This window comes from Apus apus, chromosome 8 (genome assembly GCF_020740795.1).
Source record: "Apus apus isolate bApuApu2 chromosome 8, bApuApu2.pri.cur, whole genome shotgun sequence".
Lineage (NCBI taxonomy): Eukaryota > Metazoa > Chordata > Aves > Apodiformes > Apodidae > Apus > Apus apus.
Genome location: NC_067289.1, coordinates 15,039,617 through 15,067,603, shown reverse-complemented (window position 1 = coordinate 15,067,603; position 27,987 = coordinate 15,039,617). Strand labels below are relative to the sequence as shown.

Sequence of the window (27,987 nt, the reverse complement as noted above, 5' to 3'; positions counted from 1 at the left end):
TTCTTCCTTAGAAGATAAAGAAGATGAAAAAAGGAGAGGCATGGAAATGACGTAACAAACAGATAGAAAGAAGAAGAAGAGAGGATGCTTGATGACTAGATCTGAAATCCTCTGCAGGAACTGCTCTTAAGGCAATACTAAAGACAGTTACCACGACTTACATTGCTCACCCAATGAACAGCTAAGCCATCAAAGCTCAAGTACTTGTGAGTCTGGTTTTGGGGCAACCTTCATGTCAAGGAAAAGCCCAAGCCATAGTCAGCATTTTAGAGATTGCTCAAAGATTCCCATCCCAGGATATGGCTATGTCTCACTTTTTTGTGCCTGAACCACAGCCTCTACCCATTTCCTCAGCCCTTATGGCGTGTCAGATAATTGGTGCTTGGAAGATAAGGTCATCCTGAGTCCTTTCTAGAAAGGCTCAGCTGTAAACTGCTGCAAGATTTGTGGATTAGACTGTCCAGTTGCAATATAAAAGCTTAGGAGATGAGGTCTCTTTTGGGCTGCTGAACCTTGCTGGGGTTGCTGGGGTTCCTACATTCCCTTGCATGTAGGAATCCCTCTGAGGATCTCTTTCACCTAACCTTTTTGGGATGTACTTGGATATTGGAACAACTCAAGATACACAGATTACTGTGCTTTAGAAAATCTTATGACAGGCCAGAATACATGAACAATTGCTCAGCATCCTTTTGGATCTGCTGACCCTGTACAGCCACCCTCCAACAAACAGTTGTCGATGGGAGGCAAGAAGAGCACTAGGATGGGATTTTTAGTACTGATATTCATTATGCTTCAGTCCCCTTTAAGACACTGAAATCAGAGGCAGGTATTTTTGAAGCACTCAGTAGCTGCTGCTGTGACACAAATGGCTGGATTTTCCAGTGGGAGCAGTATCAAACATTTTTAAAAAGTCTTTAAATGTGGCCAGTTATTCTAGTGCCTTTGTGGAAATGAAACTCCTGAAAATCTTTTGCTATGTGCAAGACACACTGCACTGGAAGTGGAGCTCATGCATGCACACATGTGCAAGGCACAGGAGGAGGAAGGGAGCTTCTGCTATGGACTTTTAAATACACCCTTTAACATTAGGTCTGGGAGAGCATATTGGCAACCCAAGGTCATTATTTCAACGTCTAGTAGGAGTTTACAACTGGGTAACTCCAGTTATCTGGCTGGTGGCCAGAGGCTGGATGTGTTTCTCTCACAGCTGTGTCTTTCTACTCATGAAAAGTCTTCTTTAAGCCCTCTGTACACAGAGATTTGGCTGGTGGGTGATTCGGGAGCACTCGGGTGGGCCCACACCCTGTGCTGTTGACAAAGAAGGCGCTAACGAAACTCCAGCCAGAAGCAGGTGGAGGGATGGTCTCCTTTGGGAGAGCTCAGATGAGGAACAGCACATCTCCATAAACAACAGAAAAGGAAACCGAGCCCTGTGTGAATCACGACCACCAGGGCAGAATAGAGACAAAATAGGAGACAGAGGGAAAAGATGTGCCGTGCTCTTCTCTTTGGGTGCACAGAGACACTCTGATGTGGGGGAGAGGACAGGGCAGGAGAGAGGACGCCTCTGAAAACACTCCCTATACAAATGCCTCAGGCGAGATGAGCACCAGATGCTGGAATCAGCCACTGTTGTCTCCTGCCCCAGGGCTGAGACTGCAGCTCTGCTCTGTCCCCCCATTCCTCAGGGAGTTTCCGTCAAGGATTAAGCTATTCTTCTGCTTTTGTCCTCCAGCCTACAGAACAACTTGGCTGCAAGGCAAGGGCAAGGGGTAAAGGGTGTAGGTGAGCCATGAGGGGCTCAGCTGACACCAGTGCTCTCAGTGCAGCGGCAGAGGCAACCCTGGCTGTCCCCTCCCAGGCAGAGGGAAGGCTGGAGAGAGGGGGTGGCCTCGTGGGAGCCTTCGGGGTGTTTGCAGTTGGCTTCTCTCCCTTGCTGGAGCCTGGCCTCTGTGTGCCAAGCCCTTCCCATGGCAGGGGGACAGACCTGGGGGTCAGACCATCAGCTCTGGGCAGGTCGGCAGACACTGATTTTACAAGAGTCGCAGCCCCAGAGCTCTGCAGGGAAACTCCTCACAGATCCCATATCCAAACCTAACCTACACTCACCTAACCAGGTCCCAAAACTCTCCCATATTCATTGGCTGTGAACACAGCAGCAACTGTTTCCTCTGAGCCTCAGCTCTTGCCCTTCTTGTCCCTTTATAGCAAATAAAACATCCTGTTACCAAATGGTGTATTTCTAATCCAGTAGTTACTCTTCTTCCCCCTCAATGAGTTTCCTGGAGGGACTCTCCAACAGAAGGTTGGTGAATAGGAGTGAGGGGCACAGAGGTCTAAAGTGGGTGTTTCTTGTTAAGGGAGTCACAAGAGGGTCTGGATTTCAGCCAGGAGAGGCTGAAACCGCACGTAGGACGACCCTGACACTTTAGCTAAGGTGAGCTGAGTTTGTGAAGCAGCTGCCAAGAGCACAGGGACAATGCAAACCCCTCCCACCATGGGACGTTTCTTTCTTTGGTTTTCTCTGGTACTGTGAAAAGAGATAAATATTCACCCTGCTCTCCCTTCCCTTCCTACACGATTGCTATTAGTGGCACAGACCTTGCTCTTTGCTCGCATTTTATCACGTTTGCATCAGGGCACGGGAAAGTTCAGGCTCACGCTGGGAAGCACACGCTTGGATGAGGATGACGCCACCGTGATGTGGCAGGGCATCAACAGCCCTCGGGGTGCTTGGGGACGAGGACTATTCACTGGAACTACTGACATGCCGAGAAAAGGTGTGTCTGTTCCACTGCCCGACTCCTCTGCGTGGACACGCCTGCTTGGAGCTGGTATGCAGGGACTGAGCTCTGTGTTCTCGGTGGCTGCTTTCAGGAAACCTGAGTGGTCAGGCTTGTTTTCACCCATAAGGATCTTACCACACCCATGCAGAGAGTGCTGCCCCATTGCTAGAGAGGAGCAGGACTGTGACTCCTCGCTTTCGATCTAAGTCACTTAGTGACTCGGTTTCTCCAGCTCTAAAATGGGGCTAGTAATACATCGTTGAGATCATGTGTTTCGCAGGTGTGGGATTTCATAGACAGCTATAAAACAAAGTTTATTGTATGGGAGGTTGCAGGGTACTTTGAAAGCCTGAAAAGACAGTAGTGAAATGCTTATTTTACTATGTATTGCATTGGAGTGATTGAAAAAACTTTTTTAAAGGACAAGCTTTGTATCTGTGTGTATAAGAGTGTGTATAATATCCATACACACACACAGAGTTTTTACTTATGAATCCTTTAAGCTTATATCTACTAGAAAATGCCTTTGCCTTCCTATTTTCTTTTCATCCTATATGCTGCCTGCTTGAAAAGTCTCAGGATGGTCAGAAGTTTTACTATTTTCCTTGAGGTTACTGACCTAACCCCAAGCTAAATCCTAGGGATTTGTGACTGTAGGAGCATGGCTGGCGTGGTGCGTTACAGCTGACGTGCATTGCTCTGTAACCCATGTGCAAGGAGCATTGCTCTGGAGATGAAGAGGCCACAGATGGTGGTGTATGAAGCTGGCAAATGGAGTACATAAAACCAGGGGGGGAGGAGTGGGAAAGGCTGGGTAGACAAGCCTATGGAATCTTCCATAGCAGCAGAAGAGATCTTAGGGAAACCTCTCCTGAAACTCTACCACCTCTGGCTCCTGAGCTGTGCCTGTCAGACAAGGCCCTGACTCTGAACATGACTGCTGGCTTGCAGGTACGTCCATATTTCATGCATTAATGTGCAGCATCACCACTTCCCTCTTGCTCAAGGCCCTCTGTTACACTATATATTAGAGAGTGCTCACAGAACTGCAACCTCATTGGGGTGTTGCTGCAAGAATGATTTTGTCGGTAGACGGATGAAAACCAGCTATGATCCTCCTAAGAGTGATGATAGTTTCTCTCACTGTCTGTAGTATAATGGCTTGCCTTTACCAGACAGCCCAGACCACCTTGGGTTAATGAGTAATAAAATCATCAACCCGTAGTGCATTCATCTCTTAACTGGCAGTGTGTTAATGAGGTGATAAGGGTGCTACATTAATGAAGTTTTGTTGCATTGATACCACCCAGTTTGAGTGCTACAAAGCCAAGCTCTGATAATTAGGTATTAGGATACCCTAATGCTTTTGTTAGTGTCAAAGTACTGCAAATGTTAGGTTAGCCAAGAGAACTAGATACAGTTAACATACATAGACAGCCAGGTTTTAGGCTATACAAAGACATCTCAAGAGGTAATTTTGGGAGAGCTGTTTTCTGAAGCTGAGGGGACATGTGTTGTGCTAAGCTGGGAAAGAAACTGCTACAGACTTGGCTTCACAGAGATGCTGACTTGTTTTATTTGAAGAGTGTTAAATGTGCACTTTGCCATTTTCTACTGAATAAGATTCTTGGATTATTTCTGTATTTATAAGAACTCCACTAGTTACCACAGGAATGTTTGGAGACATGGGACTAAAGAAGGACCAAATTTTGGATTGGCCTCTCTGTCAGGCAAAAATCACAAACCATCTTCAATGTGTTGCCTGCTCTGGAGCAGTCTTATACCAGGGAAAACTGGAGGATCCTGACCTGCTCTGCCACAGAGGCCAGGATGTTCCTGACCCCTGAGCTAGATGCAAATGACTGGTGTGAGGCCACTTCCCATCCCTGTCCCCCGGTGACTCACGGCCAGGGAAGCACTGGCATCCTGCTCTAGGAAGGGTCACTCACCTGCCCTGCCCTGCAGGGAGGGTGAACACAGGGATGTGGATGGAGCTGGGACAGAAATATGAATTACTGGGCATGCGGAAAATAAACAAGACTTTGCCAGGACTGCCATGACAGCTGTGGAGAGATGGAGCAAAGCACAGGCAGCACTGCCATCTGGACATGCTGCCTTCATCCCTTGGTAGGGTTTGTTCCTTGGGTCGACAAGCCTGAACATCTGATATGCTAAGCTGGAAGGACAGAGCATGGATGTGCCCATTACAAAAGCTTAGAAACACCACACTGGCTATTACCGTGGTCCTGCTGGGAGTTCTTCTCTTTCTACTTTTGTCATGTTTGTATTGGGCACATTTTCACCATGCAGCAAAGAAAAATGGCCCCATTCTCCTCAACTGAGCTTACTGTCTCTGCAAAAGGTGCATATTTGGGTGCAGGACAGAAAGAGAAGTCAGTGAGATCCACCTGGCTATATAATACATTTCCTAGCTAATTCAGGCTCTGCTTGTGTCAGACTTCACTTTTGCCACCTCTAACAGCTTAATTGTGTTTGTGGGAAGGCTCTCAGATTTTCCAGGTGTTTACTGAGCTGAACGCATCACTTTTTCTGGGTAACTACAAACAACAACGGGCTCAGATACCTTGTTTTGAAAACTGGTTCAGCCACAGGTTAATTAATACAGTGTGAGACAAGTATAGGAAGATGATGCATATCATCAGTACCTGTCTTCTATCAATGCAATCTATACATATGTGGCTAATGAAGTTACTATCGTTTATGGGATCTGTGTGACCACTGCCATGTCCCTGTGGGTCAGAAATGCTGGGAACACAACTCTGTCCTTGTCGCAGACAACTATGGAGTGATGATGGGTTGTTGTGTTTTTTTTTTCCTTATGTAGACTTTTGGATACCAGAATACTCAGCAGAAGGCATCATACACATACAGCCACATCAAGACATGCAGCTGGCAGAAGAAGACAAAGAAAAGTTCCTCACTTGTAGGCTTCTAAGAATTAGATAACAGACAGCAGAAAAGCTAAAGCATCAGAATCCTGCAGACCCTGGCTTTTTGACTTGGGATTTTTGTTCTCTACTTAGTGTCTTCCAAAGCATGTGCTTAGGGCGTCTTCTGGCCTGTGACTTCTGAGGAACAGAGTGATCCTGGGATCAAGGCAAAAAATTGTTAACTCTGACAGTAAAACTGCCTCGTGAAGGAATTAATAGGAAATGATAGGAATTGTACAGGTTATATATATTGTAAGAATAATAAACTTCCTATTGCTGTTGTATTTGGAAGGAAATCTCGGAGAAGAGAATGCAAGAGTTGAGCATCTCTGTAAGAGTACCGACTGGCTCCATCTGGAGGTGACAGCTGAGATGACAGACATCATCAGCTCGGGCAAGCAGATCATAAGCAGATCTGAAAACAGAGTGAACATCTGCTCCTCAGCCCTCTGTTTAAAACTTGCCCGCTAAAGACAGGTCTCCAGTCTTTTATGGATTCTTTTTTCAAAAATAAACATCACTGAGGATGTGACGGTTTCTGTGCATTTGTAACTTTGGGATGGGAGGAATGTCTAGTCATGCCCCTGGAAGGTGTCCTGGAGCCCTGCTGCATTTCTGAGTGCTGCACGAGAGAAAGCATTGAATGAGAAGCCTCCTTACAGATGTCCTTCAATCCCCAGCAGACTTTGTGGCTGCTGTTCACTCAGGGAATCCTGCAGGAAAACAAGATTGCAATGGCAATAAGTGAGCAGGCAAATTCCAACAACAACAACAAGATCCCCCCCAGATGCCCAAATGGCACTGACTTGTAAGGCTTAAGATTCCCATATCGGAGGTTGACTCAAGCCATGAGCAAACTGAAGTCCAGGGCATGAGCAGTATCTAGACTTGGCTTAAATGCAGAATACACAGCTCTGAAGATCCATGACTGCTACATTTTCTCTTTTCTTTCTAGTGATATTCCTTCATTGAACTACGTCATCATTGCATTAGAGACCACCAGGGTGACCAAAGGGCCTGGAATCTACAGCAAGACAGTTTATAGTTGCTCCCTGCTAAGGCATGAACTGTTGTGCAGGAGTTAACACACGTGTGCACATGAGAGCCCTTCTTTCTATCCTTTAGCAGTGCTCAAAACTTCTGCCCTGAAGGACAAGTTTGGATTCTTTTCTTTAATGCCTATTTTGCCAAAACCTGCAATGATACCCCTGTTATCCTTGAAAGTCCAGGACTCCAGCTAGCTGCATGCCACTCCTGCACAGTCCCATTTCTCTTCAGTCAGGCATGACAAGAGCTTTAACTGTGCGGGGCGGATTGGCTGCAGCAGCTCCCGTGGGTGCTCTCACTCTCCTCCCGTCCCCATTACTGGTGAGATTGCTCCCGTGGCCATCACTGACGGATGGCATCTGCAGAAGTGAAAAGTTCCTAGTGTTCCCATCCACTGGAGGAGAGTGGTAGTGACCTGGGACACTGAGGCTCTGCCTCTACCCCAGCTTTGAGAACAAAGGCTGGGCATCGTTTTTCTCACCCCTCTGGATGTGCTGAACAGCTGCCGGGATGAAGTTTTTCCTCCAGTATGTGGGCTGCCTTTTAGCTTTTTTCTCTACTGGGTTTTTGATAGCATCTACCTGGACAGACTGCTGGATGGTGAATGCTGATGATTCCCTGGAGGTAAGAATAGGGTAACAAGAGCCTGATCACCAGAACAAATATATCCAAGAGAGAGTTTGGTTCCTAGCATCATTACTCCACTCTTGCATACTTTTCTCTTGTTGTGCTCTATGAAAGTGGATGAAAATTAAATTAATTACTCTGGCAAGAGCAGGAGGAAAGTTGTAGTTTGTGTTACTCATTCTGCCTGACTTTATTAGTCTGCTCTCAGGAAGTTCAGGAAAGATCTACAGGCTCTAGGTTTAAATGTGCATGAACTTCAGTACAGTTATCCTGCATCTCCAGCCTGCATGGATATTTTGGAGATATTTCTAGTTCTGCAGGTCAGACTTGTCGGTGGCAAAGTTCAGTGTGCTATGCCTGTGATCTTCAAGTCTTTTTCTTAATGCCCATGGAGCTACAGGGCTAGCAGAAATTTCTGGGGAGGCATAAATAATAGGTTCTCTGGCACACTGAATACTTTATGAAGGCAAAACATCTTCCAAGATGGTTTGGCTGAATACATCAGGAAGAAACTTTCTGTTACCCAGCACAGATAGGAAGCCAGAAGAGCTCCTCTGCACTCAGTGATCACAATGTAACATTTAGCGGCATCACATCAAGTGAAAATTATCTGAGGAAAGAAGGATAAAACTGATTACAAGAAAAATATCTTTTTGCTCCATGCCAAAAGAAACAATGACAATCTGACTGGCGGTCCCATTCTGGAAAAGCGTTTGTAGATGCTGAGGTGGTCACAGATCAAATATGGTGAGGTTGCTGTGTCTGCTCAGGGAGCCTCTCTGCAGGGAAAACTGTGCACCCACTGATGCTGTCTAGAATATCACTCTTCATTTACGGTCCTAATTTTGGAGATACTTTAGATTCTCTTCAGGAAGGTGTGAATTGTCTGTAGTCAGCTGAAGATATGAGTATACTCAGAAAAGCCAAATGGCAAGAAAAACGGAAGAGCAACTCCTGAGCAAAGAGTCCAGGAAAGAACCGGCCTGATACCCTTGGGGCTCTGTAACCTTGTATTCTCAGCACAAAGGCACCTGCGAAGTGCTCCATTAACACCCAGCTTGGCTATTAGCAGCTACTACTCTCACATTCCTGCTCTGAGTGTGAATACTAAATAATGGAGCGAAACGCCCCCAGCCTTAATACCTGACCACTGATCTTCTTAATGGCCCTAATGACTCACTGCCTCTCTAACAGGGGCATGCGGGTAAACTGTCCATGGCCAGAAAGGGGTGATTCAGGCACTTTCGACTTCAGGGGGGAGGAACTCCACCCTCTAGCATAGAAAGCCGTTTGGCTTTGGCACTGGTCCCCAGCAGCCTGGGAGCGTGAAGCCCTTGCTTTGGTCCCGCTGGAGAGCAGCAGCCCGGGAGAAGGTGGCCAGGGAGCATCAAGAGCAGTAGCCTCCAGAGGGGCTGCGGGTCCTCTCACCTCTCCTTCAGAAGCAAACATGTTACAGCAACACAGAAAGTGGTTTAAGCTGCTGCAATCGTTGTGAGCATCAAGGCAAGGCTCGGACGGTTTTTGCAGTACTTTGTGCTGGAAAAAAAACAGAATGACCAAGGCTGGAAAAGACCTTTGAGATCATCAAGTCCAGCCTATGACCTAACATCACCACATCAGCTAGATCATTTACCCTTGACACTTCTTAACCATAGACCTATAACAGTACACCCTTACCCTAGACCCTTAACCCTAGACCCTCAACCCTGGACCATTTAATCTAGACACTTATGCCTAGACCCTTAAACCTTGACCCTGATCTGCTTCCCAACAAACCCTGTGTTGTGTACACAGTCCCTCCCTGCTGCAGGTGGGTTCAAAACATTACCACTACTGTGAGGCACTGCCTGTTTTACTTTCATGCTGGTCTTGTCATCATTGTATGTTGGCACCTTTTTACAGTGCAGTGAAACACTGTGACTAACAACACTCACATGATTGTCTTCTGTGCTTCCCCAGAGGGGAAGTGTGTGCTTGTTCTGCCATTTCTTTGTATTAGAATTATTTTAATATTAATTATACATTATGCATGGACTATAATTATAAATATTACAGCCATTATGCAGTTTATGTTTTACATGCATACTTCTGTTAGGGAAAGCAGGTCGTGGCAATGTGTTTCATAATCAAAGTGGGAGTTGAGGAGTTGGGCCATGATGCTTAGTCTCCTGGGGAGTCCTTGGCTGGGCCCATGGAAGCTGGAGATTTGCTGTGGGGGAGAAAGAGGTGATGGGGAATCAGTGCTACCAACAAGGTGCATGGGTATAGCCATGGCATGGAGAAATCCCAGCCAGTCCTAGCTGCTCTCCTGTTTATAGCAGTGAGTTCCTGTGTGCCTGAGGGTCTGTGCTGTCTGCTAAAGGGCAGATGTCCAAGGGTGGTCTGGGAGCAGACTAACAAACAGAAGACCAAACAGTGCACAAAGCAGAGGGGAGCAAGGGATGGTCAAGGAGGTTAAGAAGCAGATAACAGAAATCAGAACAGTTCAGCATTGGCCTGGGCCAGCCACAGGTCCCCCCTTCGACTTCTTTTTCCATCCCTCCTGCACTAAGCAAGGACCCATTTTTTTCTGCTGCACAGGGATGGACTGATCCCTGCTTCTGCCTGTGCTCTGCACTAGCAGGAGTAGGTGACAACTGAAACATCTCAAGAAACACAAAACATTTACAACTTTTTTTCTAGTCTAGGAAGGAGGTTATTTCACAAGCTAGATCATGATTCCAACTGTTGCATCTTAAGACCTCTGTTTTGCTTGGAGGCTGCCACAGCCTGGAATCATGTTAAACTCTTCATTCTCTTCTAAATTATTTATTTAGATGAAGACACTGCTTGTCTGATTTAAAGAACAATAGTAATGTCAGTAAGGGAGGAAGTAACTGAGAATATTGGCTGAATACTGAGTAGCAGAAATAAGCCTATGGTAGTTTGGGAGGAGCATGAAATTCTATAAACACAAGTGGAACAAAATGTAATTTAATAAAAACATGTTAATCTAATGCACAGCGCCTGAATGGTGATCACAGCGCCCGAATGGTGATGTCTTAAGGCAGAAGAGGAGCTTCAGCTGGGTTAAGAGTGCCACAGTAAAAACTTATATCTGATATAAAGATAGCAAATTGTTTTGCATGACTCTGTTCTCCTGAAAAATGCAGAATCAATGAAACCAATTTTTTCCAGCACTGCTTCCTTTTTTTTTTTTTTGTGTATGTGTGTGATGTTTTTTTTGTTAAACCTGCTCTGAGATACTCAGAAGTTGTAAGCATTTGTCATCTTCATGAAACAAAATGTGTAGTTTGTTTTCATTCAAACATAAATAGCATAATTTTTTTTTTTTTTCCAGTTTGAAACAGTGAGTAGTTTTTACTCACCTTTTAGCCACAGTGCAGTATCACAGAGAAGGTGCACAGCTTGTCTTGGACACTGTAGTGCGGAAAAAATATTGCAGACTTCAATACATCCTGAATGAGACTTCATTAAGTGGCTGAGATATGTTATTATCTGCTTTGTGATTTACACAGTGCAACAAAAAGGAATTGATTGCGTCATCCAGGCAAGCCCAGTCCCCCTCCCCTGAGTGAAACCCATTCCCAGGGAGAGTTTCTCCTTCCATTAACTGCAGCGGGTGCTGCTGGCAGCAGGCTGGAGTCTAAAGCTGCACTGACATTAACTCTGCTCCTTGTATGAGCAATTCCAGGAATGTTTTAGAGGTGCTTGTTGCCATATTTGCATTGGTAATGAAAATACCTCCCATATTAAAGTGATTTATGGAAGGCTGGGCTGGTAATGATATCTACGGCTTCAGGACAGCGGAGGCGATTAGCTGTGATGCTGCTGCAATGTCTGCCCCAGTCTGGATGTCTCAGTGATGAGTCTGGCTCAGGCACGTGTGGTCCTGTAGTCAGCAGCACACTGGGAGCTCCAGGGCCAGGACCAACGCTGGCTGACTCTCATTTTCCAGCAGTGTTCACGGCTAAGTCGTTTGGGGGTAGCTGTCCACACACCTTTGGAGAGGGGCTCACGTCCCCACCTCTGTTCTGCAGCACAGAGCTCCTCTACCATGCAACGGCCACCTCCCTTTGCTGCTGCCTGGCTCCTGGTGCAACACCTGCCCCACCAGGCACACTCCCCTCTGATCTGCTCCCTGGCAGGAGGATGGTGTAAGGAGAGCATGGACAGCAAAGTCCAAAGTTTTCTGGTCCAAAGCCCTGCCCAGCTCAGCCTAGACAAGCATTTGGCAAGGAGAGATCCAACCTGCTCTTAGATCTCTCCAGTCAGCCACCCCCCCCAGCTCCTCCCAGAATTTTCCTTCAGAATTCTTATCCTTATCAATAGGAAAATTTTCTTCCCGAATGTCTAGTCTGAATGTCTTCTGCTCTAATTTAAAACCATTACAGAAAACACTAGTTTTTCTTCACCCTGCTACTCCTTCTTCCAGTGAAACTATTCCAGTTTGCCATCAATGGAACTGGACCAGGATTCCACCAGGTTGGTGGTTTTATTAACTTAGGTTCTTCCTCTTCTGCTCCACCCACAGGTGAGTACAAAATGCCGTGGCCTGTGGTGGGAATGTGTCACAAATGTTTTTGATGGCATCCAAACCTGTGATGAGTACGACTCCATCTTCGCCGAGCACCCTGGTATGTAAGAGCCAAAGATATTTCTACAAGTGATGGGGACACTTGAGTGTAGACAAAAAGAACATCTGTTCTGTTCAGTGAGAGATATTTTGGTGTACATACATATTAGAGCCATGTTTCTTTTCTTAGTGAGGTATTATTCCCAGGGGAAGCTGGAGAAATCTTTATCCCAGGAAAAAAAAAAATGTTCTCATGGGATCTGATCCCATTGCCCAGTCACATTTCCAATCCTTGTGCACTGGAACGACCTGCTTTTGTCCTGCAGTAAAGCTGGTGCTGACTAGAGCCATGATGATCACAGCAGACATCCTGGCAGGATTTGGATTTCTCTTCCTTGTTCTGGGACTGGACTGTGTGAAATTCCTGCCTGATGAGCCGCACATCAAGCTGCGCATCTGCCTGGTGGCTGGAGTCACGCTGCTCATTGCAGGTATTCTCTGCTGCATCCCCACTCTGCAGGGCATCCTTCAGCAAAGAGGGAAGCTTTAAAGCCTTCTCTTGTTTGGGGGGGAGGATTTGGTGATTTGTTAGAGGGTAAACAAGGGGGAAGGATCTTGATTTGCTTTATTTGTGCAATATAGCTTCCTTTGTTCACCACTTGCCCCTAACAGCACACAGTTGAGTTTATCTGCTTTCATTTTATGTATTGACCAAGTGACTTGGCTCTGAGTTGACCGACTTCCATTTACTGCTCTTCCACTCAGAAGAGGTCAGTGTTGTTGATAAGCCAAGGAGACCTAATTGCTGAAGGACTAGAAAGCACCCTAGCATCCTGGTTTGGTCCCTGGCTCTGCCATAGATTATGTGACCTTGGGCAAGTCACTTAGCCCAAAATCTCTGCAGCTGATCTCTAATAAAGGATAATAACACATCTGTCCCTCCTAGGAGATAAATACCTGACCGAGGTGCTCTGCTGTTACAGCCAGTGAGAGAACTTTAATTGCAAAGCTAAATAGACTATCAACTAGGTACAAAGTAATTCCATTTGATTTTATGCCAATATCAAGTATCTATTTCTATTTCAGCATAAGCAGATTTAACACATAACTCACCCCAGTTACTGGGAGCACACATAAAACACTTTGAGAGGTTCTTTTAAACATACCCCATCCACCTCCCAAAGTTTGTCAGAAAAAATGCTGTCAAAATTCTGAAAGTCAAAACGGATTACACAATTAAATTCTTGAAGCAACTTTACAATAAAGTGATAAATGAGCTGAGAAGGGAGGAGTTTTCTACCTTTTACTGCAGCAACCTGAGTGCTGCCAACCAGCACTGATGGTGCCTGTGAGTGCCAAGCTGTGAGGTACAGCCTCTGCCTGACAGAGCTCCAGCTGCTATCAGTAGGAACCAGGGTGAATCCACCAAAGTGACAGGGCTGAGACTGAATCGGGGCCAAAACCCACTGAGGAAGCTATTCCCATCCTGAAGTCTGACCCAGAAGATAGCAGGCTACAGGTCCAGATTTTATGTTTGTGATCTCCTCGTGGTCCCTCTGGGATCTCTGTGTGGCACCTCTCTCCTATCCTGCAGGTCTCCCAGGCATCACTGGCTCAGTGTGGTATGCTGTTGATGTCTACGTGGAGCGGTCCTCTCTGGTCTTCCACAACATCTTTCTGGGCATCCAGTACAAGTTTGGCTGGTCGTGCTGGCTTGGCATGGCGGGGTCACTCGGCTGTTTCTTATCTGGGGCCCTGCTCACCTGCTGCATGTACCTCTTCAGAGGTGAGGAACCCTGTCAGGGTTGAAATGCAGTTCAGAGATAGAGCCACTGCTTGGGACATGCTCCAGGCACACAGAGTGAGGAAAGTCCTTCAGGGACATCTTTCAGGATTGTTGCACATCCCCAGTAGCTATATCCTCAGCTGTAAAATGAGAATAGTGTTATTTCAGCAGCTCTAGAAAGTACATCAAGGCCTTCAGGTGGGAGCTGATGTGTAAGGATGACATAAATGTATTATGTCATACCTTGGAATGCTGCTTTCCCTGCATTTTGAGACTCTGCAGCTGAAAGTCATGAAGCAGTCATTAGCAGATCCTATTTCTCTCCCTGTGCCTCACAGAGACCAGCTCTGGAAGACTCCACTCTGCTTACTCCTTGAGGAAAGGCTACTATTCAGCTGGGACAATCGTATCGAACATGCATTTGCCATCCTCACAAACAGCTACGGCCAAAATGTATGCAGTGGACACAAGAGTGTGAGGAGGAGGTAAGCACTCCAGAAAGAGCTCTACTTTTGTTTGTAGTGGATTGAGCAGAGACCCAAGCTCCTGCGGTTGTGATACAGATGCAAAGCTAAATTTCAAGGATGTACTGTATTCTACAGTGTTTTCATTATGAGAGCTTAAAAAAAATCACCTTCCTTCAAGAAAGTTATCTCTGAGAAGTTCTTACTTTAGGGATTCCTGTTGTGTTGAGTGCTGAGGCTGCTTGCATAAGCATGGACTGAAATAACCAGCATAAAGTGACATAAATCTCCTGGATCAGACACCAGTGTTCAGCATGAAGATCCCCAGACTGTTAAATGGAGCTGTTCTGTGTCTGGCAGCGTGTCGACAGAACAGACAAAGCAGAAAATACAAGCAAAGAGAGGGCTCTACTGTCTGGCTAACATCTGGACCCCATGCATCCAGTGTTGGGGTCTGCTCATCTTAAAGGCAGCTGAAGAGTCCAGCAGAAGATCAAGTGCTGTGCTAAATGCCTAGCCCTCACTTTGTCCCACGAGCCTTTGCATTGAGGAAACACTGCAAATTCAGGTGCATACTTCCCTACAAAATACAGTCCTACTCAGTAGGTGTTAAAATGTACATTATGGATGCTCTAGACTCACTGAGACCTGGAAATTGTCAGCTTCCTTCTGCTTAGTAAAAATTTTGCCTGTAAAAAGACAAAATGAGTGAAGACCCTAGATCTGACATTGTACATGGTAATGTCTATAAGAGCTAGAAACTAGCATAAACAATACTAAAATCTATTGTCTCTTTCTGTCAAAAAAAATTAAATCCATTTCAGGACTGCTGTCCTCTGCTGCCACAAGCTGGATGAGGCTAAAGTATCTATCAGCCATGTCTAAACTAAGGTTGGTGAAAAATCCCAGTGTGGGTTAACACATTCCCTGGGGTTGAATGAAGAAGTGCTGACAGCCCTTCCACACCTTTGAAGGAAAGAGAAACTGAAACACAGTTTTCTTAGGGTGGGTAGGAACTGCCCAAATCCAGTCCAAGTGCACTACAGAGAAATTCCTGTTCAGGGAGAATGGAGAAACAGCAGAGGACTCTCAGGCTTCATCAGAATTAGACTTCCTGCACCGAGTGCTTGGTGGGGAGACTGGATGGGGAAACTCACTTCCTCCCTCCAGGCAATATGAGATGAAGCCTTATGTTATGAGGGTTAAAGGCAGACAGGATGGCTGTGGATGGAGTGGGCTGTGTCCCAAAACGTACCTGTGATGGAAGATGAGATGCTGAATCCTCTCACAAGTTCTCCCCCTAAGCAGCATCTTGTGCTGCAGCACAAAACTGACCAGCTGTGGCAAAACAGAACCCGGTCCTGACATGGCTCCTGGTCAAACAACACTCAGGCCCTGGGACAGACGAGACAACAGCAGGTCCATATGGCTTTGCTACAGGCTCAAGTTCCTTCCCAAGGCTCAGACCATAACGTAACCATCTCAGCAAGAGCCCTTGTGGCAGTGCTGCTGCCCGGGCAAGGGAGGCTTCGTGCCTGCTGAGTTCACGCTGTGCTGGTTGGCAGACGTTTCTGTTAGCCAAACCAAAAGCAACTGGTTGCCAACAGAAGAGTTATGTTGAACAGATGTACACACAGTAGGAGAAGTGTCAGAGGCTCTTTTACAAAGTCCTGAGAGACAAGGAGTACATGAGTTAGGATCAATGTGATGAATTCATGGATTATATCAAGAATGCACAAAGAGATCTGAAGGTGATAGGAGATGCTGCCTGTTACTGAGGAAGCTGCATCCAGAGATATTATTTTTCCTTTTTAAACTTTTCACAGTCATGTCCAAAACGTGTATTTGCTGTGGGGCATGTGAGCTGGAACTGGCATGCTTTGCTGGGGGAGGGAAGCACCAGGGATATTTGTGGGCCTGGTTTCTGGACTGTGCCTCTGCTCCTCTGCTCCAAGGGAGAGAAGAAAGGAGGAGAAGGAGGGTGTACCCACCACGGAGCTGTGCTGAACTCCTGCTCCAACATTCGCATCCCTGCTCCTCTCCAGGGAGGCCAATGCTGCCTCAGCCTCCTGAGGGAGGAGAGATGCCTCAACATCTTTGGCTGCCCCAGCCTGACTCACCCAGCACAGAGAGGTTCCTCAGGAGGAGGGACTGAGCAAAGACATCATCATTTGGACCAAAATCCTGAACCAAATCCTTCCCAGACTATGCAGCCAGGGCGTTAGTCCTCCTCACTAATATTCAGGGACACCTGCCAGCCTCTTGTTGCTGTTTTCTATAGCTTCTCCTCAGTCAAGAGGATTATCCCTTGCTGGGAAGATTTATTTCTTGTTTAATAGTGGAGAAATAGTCTGGGATCACCTGTGAATGCAGGTGTAATTGCAGATCTCAGACCATTGATTTTTCCTGTTCTTTTTCTTCTGCAAGGTATAGTTGAGGAGACTTCTGGGCCTTTGTCCTAATGGTCTTCAGCTTATTTTAAGGTGGTGGGAAGTGTTCTGTGACTTGCAACATGTGGGTCACATCGCAGTGGCCCAGTGGACACTTTAGAATTAATTGTATATTCCCTGGTCAGGGGTGAATATAGAAGACTGGTCTGATTAGTCCCTTTAGGCCTGTGCTCCTTCTTGGGGTACACAAATAAGGCAAACAAATACCACCTTAACTCAGAGTGCATCATCCCCAGGTACACATGTATACCAAGAAGCTGCATAAATACTTGTGAGCCTTCTTCCAGTGTGTATGTAGAATAAGGGTTAATTCTTTAGCTGTGCTCCAGTTCTAGCCATGCTCCATGATAGCTTTTGGGGATCTATCTCCTGCACAAGAAGACAAGGGAAAGGTCACAACAACCCTTAGGTTTGACAGGTCAGTGTTTTGTAACCAGTCTAATGCTGCATTGCTTCATTATTCAAATCCTCCTGACAGTCTATCTGATGTTTTGATCAGTTGTTCATATTTAATTGTTATTTCACTGTTTGATTTAATTCTGACTTTGATTTCATGACTGCAGTATTCACTCCTCATTAGCTCATTACCACACCAGGATTCAGTTCTGTTTTAGTTTGGTTTTTTATTCATTAGCAAGAAACCTACCAGAAAGTGTACAGGACTTATTTTTTCTTTCAAAATCACAACCAGTGCCTAGGGCTAAAGATGTGGTGGGTGAGCTCAGGTGTTAAGGTATTTCCCTAATACCTACCTACAGCCCGTGCAGCAGCAGCTGGCTGTGGGGGAGTAGTGTCAGGTATGACAACAGACTGCCTCTGCCTTCCTGATGGCCACTGATGGCTTACCATGGCTCTTTGCTCAAAGGCAATTTCCAGCTGAGGTCCAACATTTGATCCTTTAGCGTCAACAGCTTTTTAGCCTTCTCCAGAATTTCACTAACTTCCAAGGAGTATTTTTGTGTGCTTGGGCATCTCATCCTAGAGTACAGGCAGAGTCAGGGACTAAGTTGAAACCCAGGACTCTCAGGTTTCCTCCCTGCTATACCTTCCCCGTGGTGTCTCTTTGACCCTGGGGCTCCTCATTGCCCTCTCCACTGATGACACACAGCTCTGTGCAGCCTACCAGGGCTTCTGCTAGTTACAGTTTATGGAAAATAGCAAAGTCTTGTAGATAAGCTCTTTGCTGAGTTGGTTTCATGCCTTACAGGTAGCTATTGATTTCCCAGCTCTGATATACACAAGTGAGAGTACAAAACACTGACATCTGCAGTGACTCTCCTTTTCTGCACGCAATGTTTTGTCCTCTCGCTACCTCAATCAGCCTTGTTCATAAGGGCTCTTAATGACTGCTGCTCTAATTAGGACTCACTGTGACCTTGTGAACTAGACTATTTCCTACTGCAGCTGCATGAATATTTCCCAAATTTTGAGTTCCCCTCCTTTTTACACACACTGCAATGTGATTTTAGTGTGAATTCATTAGGTTTGAATAATTACTTTCATCAGATAAGAATGTTACTTAAAAATCTGTTTTTCTTAAATGTTGTAACATTAGTGAGATCTAATAAATCCAGTTGCCTCTGAGCGTCATGTTTCTCTAACCCATGTCCAAGTTTTGCCCAGAAAGGTGCTTTGCCAGGTGACTAGATCTGACTCCTGTGAGGGAAATCACTGCTCTCCTGCAAGGACACACAAAAGGCAGCAGCATAAACAGGACCAGCCTTTCGGAAATTGGGGTGTAATTTCAGAGTCTATCAAAACCCTTTCCAATAGCTACAGAGCCCAGACCCCAGTGCATACCTACAGCAATGTCTCCTTAACAGCTGTAGGCTTTATTCCCAGCTTAGACACATCTACCTATAGTAATTTTACAAACCTTCCAAGAGAGAAAAGTTAAAATCCACCAAGAAAGCAAAGTTTTCTCTCTCAGCTAGGGCTGGATCCCCACACTTTGTTTTCTGCACCTCTTAAGTATAGTGAACAAGCTATTAATGACCAAAATACTGTCCAAGCACTGTCACAGGCAGTGGAGAACAATTTTCTCCCGGTGGCTCTTGGGTCCCTGCTGTAAGGTGCCTTTGAGCGAGAAAGGCAAGAGCCAGACTTGTGCCATCTAGTGACCCGAAGAGATGGAGCATCTCTCCTCAGCCCCATCCTCTTCCTCGCTGCACAAAAGCCTTTACTCCATAAGCCAGATGATGGTAAAAAATAGACTAATGAGCATTTCTATTATTTTCCAGTCTTTTGTGTGTAACCCTCCTGGCAGCCCTGACTGATCCCCTGTTGTGACTCAGCTGCCTTTATTTTTGCTCTGTTTTGCCTAAGAGCCAGTTTATGACTTTATTATTCAGCTCTTGATGTACGGAGGTGAAAGTCCAGCCTTGTGCCTCACCCAGTTCCCTTTGTCTTTTGCTTCCAGATGGTCACCAAGCAATTAGCTCCTCTGTACCATTCCCATTTCTTCCTCTCAAGACTTACTGACAACAATTTCCCCCACAAATATACCTGCCTTCTAGTGTTTTCTGGGTTTTTCTAGAGCAGTTTGTCCTTTCTTCTCAAAATCAGCAGGAAGCATAAGTCACAGAATGTGTGGCAGCCAGAGGGTCACAGCAGAATAAATACTTTTCCAAAGTGGACTCTGTTCCTAAGGTGATGAATTATACAAAAATGGCTCATCTTTCCTTATGTGAATGTCTACTAATCAGCATTAACTGCCCCCATTAAGCACTGAGTGCTTATAAGAGCATATAGCCAGGCTAAATTGCTGTTTTTTTAAGAATGGGAACACAGGTCTGGAGCAACTGTGTCCATTCTGCTGGCACACCTGGGAGTTAGGGGGCAGACTGGGAGAAGCAGTTTTTGTAGGCAACAGTAGGTCAGTGGAGCAGTCCCAAAAATATTCGTAGAAGGAAGAAACTTATCCTTTTCACCAGTTCAATGATCAGGACCAAGGACCAGGACAGTGCCCACTGAGCCCCCTCTCTGGGTACTCTCCTTCCCCCCAAGCCAGCAACAAGGTCAGTTTATGCTCCCCTCTGAGCTACCCTACATTAACTGCTTTTTTTACAGATAGCTCCTGCTCTTCAGTGGTTTTTAGAAGCACCCATGGCTCCTGTCATGTTACACAAATACCACAGCACACAAGTTCTCCCATGCTAGTGACCAGCTAGAGCCTCATTTTGTGAGGGCCACTAGCTGGCTTTGCTGTGAGCCGCTTGATAGTTTTGATGGAATCATTTTATTCCTTTTGCGAATAATCAAAGCACCCCGAACACGAAGCCGAATGCACTGGAACGTACACTAGCACGGAAACACAAACCTGTTTCCCACGAATTGTTTCTGCAAGAGCAGCAGCCCCGGGGGTGCGTTGACAAAGGCCTCGCTTGCCCTCTGTTGGGAGGCTGGGGAAGGATTCCCCATCTCTGCCACGAGTGCCACTTACTGGACCTGGAAAGAGGAACTCGAAGCGGTGGAGGCATTGAAAACAGAGCAGTCCTTGCTTGTTAACCTCTCCAGCCATCTGATTAGAAGGTGACATTCCATGAAATTAAAGGCAGCAATTTATTTAGAGCCAAGCAATTAAGAAGCAGAAGACAGGAATGTTTTATGCAGCTTCTAATGTAGACAGCCTGTGGAGTTCACTTCCACGAAGGGGTCACTGAAGGAAATGTAGCGTGTTGGTAGGAAGCGATGGCTGATTTAATGCCCGCTAGCAGGTTTTGCAAGTTGAAGTGGCAAACATAATCAAATCTCATGCCTCAGGGCATAAATTGAAGGAGTTGAAGAGTGGAAGTAGTTATGTACATAAAATGTCTGATCCTGAGAGGTGCTGATTACCTGCAACTCTTATGAAGTTCAGCCAGCAAAAGCACACTCAGGAATTGCTTGACTTCTCCACTGTCTGAGTCTATACTTGCTAATTTTCCTTATTAATAAACTGCAATATTTTTGCCTGCTGGCACAAACATTCATTTTGCTACAGTAACATTTATTTCCTTTCACACAAGCGTCAAACACTAAAGCTGCTTCTAAAATAAGATTTTATGGAGACAATTTGCATTGGTGCTGGCAGAGAATTTGTCTCTCAAAATACGCTCTAATTCTTGATCTAGTGAAAGTACTGATATAGCCTCATTATGAAAATGTGAGCACTTCCTGACCTTCAGTGGATTTATCTTCCCACTTTTCCTTCCTGAGCAGGGGAACTGGTACTAACTCCACGCTACAGGTGAGGAGCTGCTCCACTAGGCAGGCTCTGGGCTTCCGTTAGCTTTTTGGGCTACCTAAGATGGACTCACTCAGCTCTCCACTCTGGCCATGAGCTTATGGCTCCCTGAGCACATGATGCAGAGCACTAGGTTGTGACATTTACCTTCTGCACCAAGGAGAATCTGATTGCAGCCCCCAGCGCTTGCCATTGAGAGAGCAGAGGCAGAGAGGGCAGACAGGCTGAATCCAGCCTGTTCATGACAAAGGAAATCTTTGCTTTCATCTGGAATCTGGCTAAGGGGGAAATTCAGCATCTTTCCTCTGTAATTTGAGAACTAGGCAGGTAAATACCTCCTAGGAATGGCTTAGATAGAGCTGATCTTGCTTGGGTACAAAGCAGTCTTCTTGAAGCCTCTTCCCTCTCTGCCTCAAAGAAAATGGCTTTTTTAATCTTATATTTCTGTAGTAAACACCAAATACCTGACCTTATAATCTGTGTCTCTGGGCAACTGCCATGTAGGTCCTGGGCCATTCAGAGCCCATAGGTCTGCCCATGCTAGGGCAAGAGTTGCTGAGAACAATCACCACAAAATGAACAACACCTTAAATGAGCAATTTTTTTTTTTTTTTTCATGCTCTGTAGCTAGCTCCTGATGCTGCCTACTCACCCCATAACCCCCATCTCTTGCTTTCCCTCACTGGCCATAAATCTACTGCCTTTTGCACTAGACAAATCTGATATGCTGGGCTAAATATTTTAAATGTGGCAAACAATCCTTCATCGCAGAGTGGCATGATTGCATTACAATGTATTAGAACAGCATGACTTTGCCAGAGGGTGTTTGTTGGCACCACGCCGAGTGAAGGAGGCAGCCCAAGTTTGAGAAGTAACTATCAAGTCATTTATCAACATTTGGTCCTAAAACACATGGGTTTGCATGAGCTCAGGCAGCCTTAGAGAGATAAATCTGAAACTCTGAATACAGGTAGATCTTTGAGGGAGCTTCTTGAAAACCAGACCACTATCAAAATGTCAAGCTGAGCTCCTGTGACAGATTCAACACATGCTTTTGGCTGTTATTCAGTTGCATTTTGTCTCCCCTTTTTGGTTCAGATGAGATATGGTGCTGCTTTTCAGTCTCTCGGCCAGCTTGTGGAAAGGGCTGATGATTTGATCTCCTATTACTGTAGCATGATGGAAGTTCTTCAACGAACCAAGCAGAATCACAGGAAGCCATCACATGGCATCTAGAGCTTGTTTTCCTTCATAATATCCTCATAGGATGGAGGCAACTCAGAAACCCCAGGGCTGAACCATGGGACAGGAGAAGAGGACATCTCTGCAGTCATGCAGGGGCTCAGAGATTCGGAGAATGGACACTGAGGTGCTTCACTTGCTGGAAAAAAGCAAAGCCATAACTGTACAGCAAACAGCCATGAAGAGCAAGTGTGAGGGTGTGAGGGGTGAGCCTGGAACGAGTAGTCAAACCACTTGGAAACAAGAAAGGCATGGATGTAATTTTTGAAACATGGCATCACAAAGCCTCTTGGCCACAGACTCCAGACAAAAGAAGTGTGAGCAGAGGAATTTGGGTTGGTTTGGGGTGGGTCCTCCCTGGGGTTTTTCATGACCACTCAGAAAGCAGGCAATACCTCTGCTGGGAAGGGCTTAGTCCAATGACAAAATTAGCTTTTTTCTTCTTGAAGAGACTGTTGTTTGGCCCAGCCTGCCAATGCTGCTGGCCATACCCCAGGTCACTGCTGGACGCTACACATAGTCATAGCCCAGTCCTCAAAAGCCTGGGTGCTCCTGAGGGAATGCTGAGGGTGGCTACCATGAGGAAAAGCACTCGCCAAGTCAACTTTTTGGCAGACCCCAGGGTGAATCAGCCAGTTGAGCTGCCTTCTGGGGTAGCACAAGTAGACCAGTGTGGTCTTGCCTGAGTGAGAAATTCAGGTCATGTTGGAAAGGGCTGCCTGATCCCAGGCAGTGCCTGTGGCTCAGTATGTCAGGTCAATTAGTGTTTTGACCTCAAGGAAAAGGTCCCACACATCTACAGTGTTAGCACAGCCAAACCCTGACTAGGCACCATTGAGACACACAGGCACAGGGAGAGTGCTGTTAGGCTGAGTTAGGCTGAAGGTATGTCTGGGGAAAAGAGGACATGGCTTGCTTAAACCCTCCAGCCCACAGTCCAAACATCTCGCCGAGACGCCCAAGCTGGGCACCCCACCATTGTTCACCAACAACACAGCACCCAGCTGCAGTCCAGGTTCCCGCTGAAGCCTGGTGGCCTCTTACTGGACTGTGGATGGGCCATATGCAGGACCTTGCAACAGGTAGGGATAGGACTAACCACAGAAGGCATCTGAGCTGCTGAGTGCAAAGACTGCCACGGTGCGCTGGGGGGGGAGGCAGCTCCGCCATCTCAGCCAGCACTGCAGGAAGCAGCAGATCCCACAGGACAGGAACAAGGCCAGGAAAAACAACATCAGGAACCTGAGGCAGAGGCAGCAGGGTAAGAATGGTACCATCACCATCTGCAGGCAGCACTGACAGATGGCTGCATGTCTTCAAATTAGCATAGTCATTAACATCTTTTTTTAAATAGCTGTTAAATGTTGTGGCTTCCCCATCAGTGTACGGGACATGATCAAAGTCCCTGAAAATCAAGGTCTCAACATGGAGTGCTCAGCATTGAGTGCTGGCTGGAGATTCAAACATTTCTCTCTGAAATCGTTCATTGGTTTTGCCTAGCTCAGTTGTCAGCATACAGTGAGGAGGAAACAGATAAATTATTCCCATTAGTCAGTAAAGTCAGAATACAGGGACAGCCCAGGAGCAATGTTTTCTAGCTATCAGTCTCTCTTAATGCCTCTCTCCATATATATCCATCAAATAATAATATTTGCCAGTTTTTCTCTCTAAATCAGATCTGAAACTTACCACACATACCAGCTGCTAAAGTTCTCATTGCTTTTCCCAGTGCATCTAACAAGGGAAAAAGAAAAAACTTTCAGTCCAGCATGAGGGGACAGTACTGGCTCCAAGTCTGTCAACACAAAGAAAAGCATCATAAGTGAGCAGGGGATTGAGAAGTTTTCCTCTATCAAGGAAGCCTTATTAAAAGTTTCTCTGTGTAGATGGGAGCAGATGCAGATGATGTTTGAAGCAGCGTGCAACTGGTTTGCCTTTCAGCACCACCACCCGCCACCAGCACTTTTGCTGAAGCCCAAAGGGTTGGCCACCTCCTTTCCCTCTTGGAAGAAAAACCAAATGGCCTTTTCCTGGAAGCCCTCAGTCCTCTGCCATGCTGGTGTGCCAGGCAGAAGCACAGCATCCCCAAAAGAGCCCAGATGGAAGCAGCCACAGGTGAGAAAACAAGAAAGCCACACTCACCTCTCCCCAAACTCACAGTCCGACTCAGAGTCTGCTAACTGAAAGCACACATGTAAATCAGACAGGGCAGACACGTGTTCTTTTATTTTTATAATATAATTTACCAGTACAATTCCTTATCTTAGAGCAGGAAGTTGGAGAAGAAGAATCCTACAGCTGCTGGCTCCAGCAGGGATGAAAACAAGTTGAGCTCTCCCCTCTGCACATCTCTGGCTGCAGCCAGTCCATATCGATACCCGTGGGTAACCTCACAGAGAGCTCAGTAAATTCAATAGGTTGCAGATGAAAGCTAGGCTAAGGGGAAAGCATTTCTTTTGATGTGAAAGGGTAGGATGAGAGCAGAGAGACACAATCAAGTGTCAGAGATCAGTTTACAGGGCTTTGCTATTCCAAAATATCTGCTGAAATTGTTCTATGACCAAATTCTCAGTCTGTAGCTCATTTTCCAATAGCTGATTGTGAATGTAGATGTAAATTAGAGTTGTTTTGACCAAATCTGTGCTTTACTCAGTATTTTCCTGCTTTCAGATAGTTAAGGTACATCATTCCCAGAGTCAGGTTTCAGGTATTGCAAATATGTGAACCTAAAACTTGTTTTTCAGGTATATTTTTTACTCTCTATTCAAGCAAGTTCGTTTTTGCAAGCCTTGTTGATCTTAGAGTTAGTTTCAGATTAGCTGGACTAAAAGTAACCAGAGTGGTTCCTCAGTGAGATTAAATTGAATTCAATACAATTTTTGGCTGACTCACATTAGGTGTGTTGTGTCACTTGTCCAAATTCACTACAACAAACTTGAGATGAGGTACAGAATTGCAATAACACTGGGAAGTAGAATGAGCAAGATGGAAGAATTCAGATGTATTTATAGGAGAAAACTATTAGAATGTAATCTAATCTAGAGAAAACCATTACTTTGCATTGTATTTCCTTCTGCATGTATGCAAAACACAGAATTCTGACATTCTCTGAGTCAAACTGGAAGCTCTGTTCTGTATTAGAAATTTGTATCAAATATGTATAATTGAGACATCTCACATTACATCTCTAATTAACAAGACTTCTTTTTAAGGATTTTGTTGTGCAAAGCTTGTGCCCCTATGAACAGCAAGAAATCACCCCCAAAATTTCTATAATGGGTCTGATCCTCTCCACACAGTCTTTCAGTCCCTAGTTTCACCATAGGACTTAAGGCATTTTAAGTCTTTAATATAAAACATTATTCACAAAATTTCATGAGTAGTTGAAACCCAAATGAGGAATAGAGAAAAAGACAGAAGCTTCAACTCTCCCAGATGTGTCCTTTTAAAACTGAGCTAATTGACCATGTCACACACACACCCTAGTGCAGAATATTTTTTTTTTTTACACTTCAGCTGATTATTAGAATAACGGGTCAAAACCAGACAGCCAATCACTGTGATTATATGCAACCTTAGTATTCTTCATGGCTGAATGACAACCTCTGGACTCCCTTTTATCATCCATCAAACTGCATGAGCAGAGCTACCTTAGCATAGTTAAACTGCAGCAAAGTGCATCTGCTCTGAGGCAGCAATTATCAGTGCAGCCGAACACCCACCCGTGCTGCTGAAGACCTATGGTCCTCCTTTTCAGTAGCCACAGGCAGAATATAGTCATGTTTTCTCTGCATTAATTGGAATTCTTGCAAAATCCTCCCCAAATTCATCAGGACCTCAAAAAATTCCTCCCTCCCCCAAAAAACACAACAACTCACACACACGCAAAAAAATAAATAAAAAGGTCTGATGACTGAATTCAATAAGAGTTGAAATCTCCCTCTCCCAAAATCCCTAAAATCAGCCTGGGCCCAGTGAAGGGTTTGGTTACCTGGAAGAAGGTTAAACACAGAACTCCAGTTCTTGTCATCCATGAGGTGAAACGTAAAGCTCCAGGTCTCTGCATCACTAGTAGGAGAAACATAGGAAGCACTTTGTTTGCAGCAGTGTGTTACCCTCTGTAATTTGGAGCTTTTAAAACTTCTCTGCACATTGTGCCTTCAGCCAGAGAACATGTTATCCAATAGTTTCCTGAGCTTCACAAATTACCGCTAGCCAGGGAACAAATTTGGGTTTGCATGGACACACACAAACAGCTGCTAGAAGTTAAAGGAACACTAGTTTAAGGTCAGCACCTTGCAGTTGTTTCAGTATTTTCATAGCTGTTCACAAATTCCTGTGGCTGAAGCTTAGTTTCATATTAACCCACGGCTGTATTTAGCAGGACCTGCTACAAATAATCACTGCAGACCGTACTGTGAGGCCAAGGTTTAATTACATGTTGTCCTCAGCTGCAATTCTGGTATTACAGAAAAAGCAGAGCTACTTCCAACCATCTCCTGTGCTCTTTGCCTACCACCTCAAATACATGCAGCAAAGATGAAGAATCCCTTCCCAGCCTGAGACCACCACCACAGGCACCTCTACTGCTGCAATGCAGCTGCTAGAGTTGGTTAGCTAGGAAAATACATTGAAGAAACACACATCCCCAGTCATTCTCCTAAGGGACACACATTTCCTTGCACAATATAAGGACCAATTTGGTCCTAAAAGATGCATCTAGATGATGTAGTTTGCATGGGTAGAAGATGGTCGCACCACAGCTCTGCTCACGGCAGCGCAGACAGTCCCGGTTTGTTCAGCGGTCGATAATAGGTTGTCACTGAGGTTTGCAGCCCGTGGCTGAAATGCACCATTAACTACAGTTCTTCCAGACTTAACACAAAGAGTGTTGCTGTGAATATGTTTAGCTGTCACGCCAGAAGTTAAGCATTATGTTGTGATGCCATTACTTCAGTAATGATTGACAAAGCTAAGCTGCTCTTGAGATTTACCTCTGTGGCTTTGTTTCAGCTAAAATGTCGAGAAGTCTAAACAACTGATACACATACTCAACCCACACTTGTTATTTATTGTTAAAGTTTTGCATAACTCCAGTCCAAACTCTGTTGTTTTCAAATGTTTACTTTCAGCTCACTGCTAATCAAAGGCAAGCCTCTGAGACAATGTCCCATGAGAAGACATCTCTCGTCATGTTGCTGAGTGCATGTGCTACACAATATAAATGGTTTGAACATGTTGGTGTTCTGATTCAGGCCAATCCTTTTCAATTTTGTTCAAGAGTAAATTGCCAAACCAATTTCCTAGCTGTTTTCTTAGAAGAAAAAGCTCCTGCACTATAAAAATGTGTACAGCCTTGCTGGGAACCTTGTGACTCTCACAATTTCAGGCTTCAAAGACATCATCCATCAGTGAACTAATTTCAGATTTTTTCTCTCACAATTACTTCCCTCTTGCCTGCACCCAAGCTATTTCCAATTTAGAGCTACTGAATGGATCATCCCTGGTATTTTGGAGGGCAGGTACCAAAATGACCTCCTGGTACTGAAAAATAATGCATAACATCTATTCTGGATCTATTTCTAGAAGAAAAGGGGACAAATTGAATTCTGCCACTGCTCAGCTTCCTGGCCTAAAGGCAAACTTTGAAGTTTTCTGCTGGTTGGTCCCATATAGAGGTTTCATGTGGTGGTGGTAATTAGTGTAGCCTGCCCCTATATTCTCAGTAACAATATTCAGAGGAGACACAGTTGGCTAAGAGAGGGTCCACTAATAGTCCTGTCTTTTGCTTGAAGGGTGATCCTGATACTGAAAAGAGCTGCTGCTTCAG

The 27,987-nt window shown here is 45.4% G+C and overlaps 2 protein-coding genes across 2 annotated transcripts; one reads left to right on the top strand and one right to left on the bottom strand.

Annotated features, from left to right (window-relative positions):
* The first annotated feature begins 7,297 nt into the window (after positions 1-7,297).
* Positions 7,298-14,254, top strand: CLDN16 (claudin 16). The gene is made up of 5 exons (XM_051626589.1): positions 7,298-7,411; positions 11,949-12,051; positions 12,317-12,481; positions 13,585-13,776; positions 14,115-14,254. Exons 1-5 carry the CDS (start codon positions 7,298-7,300, stop codon positions 14,252-14,254), a joined length of 714 nt encoding a protein of 237 aa, XP_051482549.1.
* A 7,893-nt stretch (positions 14,255-22,147) lies between these two features.
* TMEM207 (transmembrane protein 207) lies at positions 22,148-26,241 on the bottom strand. Its single transcript, XM_051626873.1, has 5 exons — positions 26,149-26,241; positions 24,300-24,337; positions 23,847-23,891; positions 23,257-23,399; positions 22,148-22,296 (listed from the first exon to the last, which is right to left on the bottom strand). The coding sequence occupies exons 1-5, from the start codon at positions 26,239-26,241 to the stop codon at positions 22,148-22,150; spliced, it is 468 nt and encodes a 155-aa protein (XP_051482833.1).
* Between the last annotated feature and the right edge of the window lie 1,746 nt (positions 26,242-27,987).

Excerpts from the sequence above, each read along its gene's own strand:
- TMEM207 (XM_051626873.1), bottom strand. The coding sequence starts at position 26,241 with ATGTTTCTCCTACTAGTGATGCAGAGACCTGGAGCTTTACGTTTCACC. Across the intron at positions 23,892-24,299 it reads GACTGTGAGTTTGGGGAGAG|ATGCACTGGGAAAAGCAATG; the intron begins GTGAGTGTGGCT and ends TTCCCTTGTTAG. Across the intron at positions 23,400-23,846 it reads TTTAGCAGCTGGTATGTGTG|GTTCCTGATGTTGTTTTTCC; the intron begins GTAAGTTTCAGA and ends CCTCTGCCTCAG.
- CLDN16 (XM_051626589.1), top strand. The coding sequence starts at position 7,298 with ATGAAGTTTTTCCTCCAGTATGTGGGCTGCCTTTTAGCTTTTTTCTCT. Across the intron at positions 7,412-11,948 it reads ATGCTGATGATTCCCTGGAG|GTGAGTACAAAATGCCGTGG; the intron begins GTAAGAATAGGG and ends CTCCACCCACAG. Across the intron at positions 12,052-12,316 it reads CATCTTCGCCGAGCACCCTG|TAAAGCTGGTGCTGACTAGA; the intron begins GTATGTAAGAGC and ends TTTGTCCTGCAG.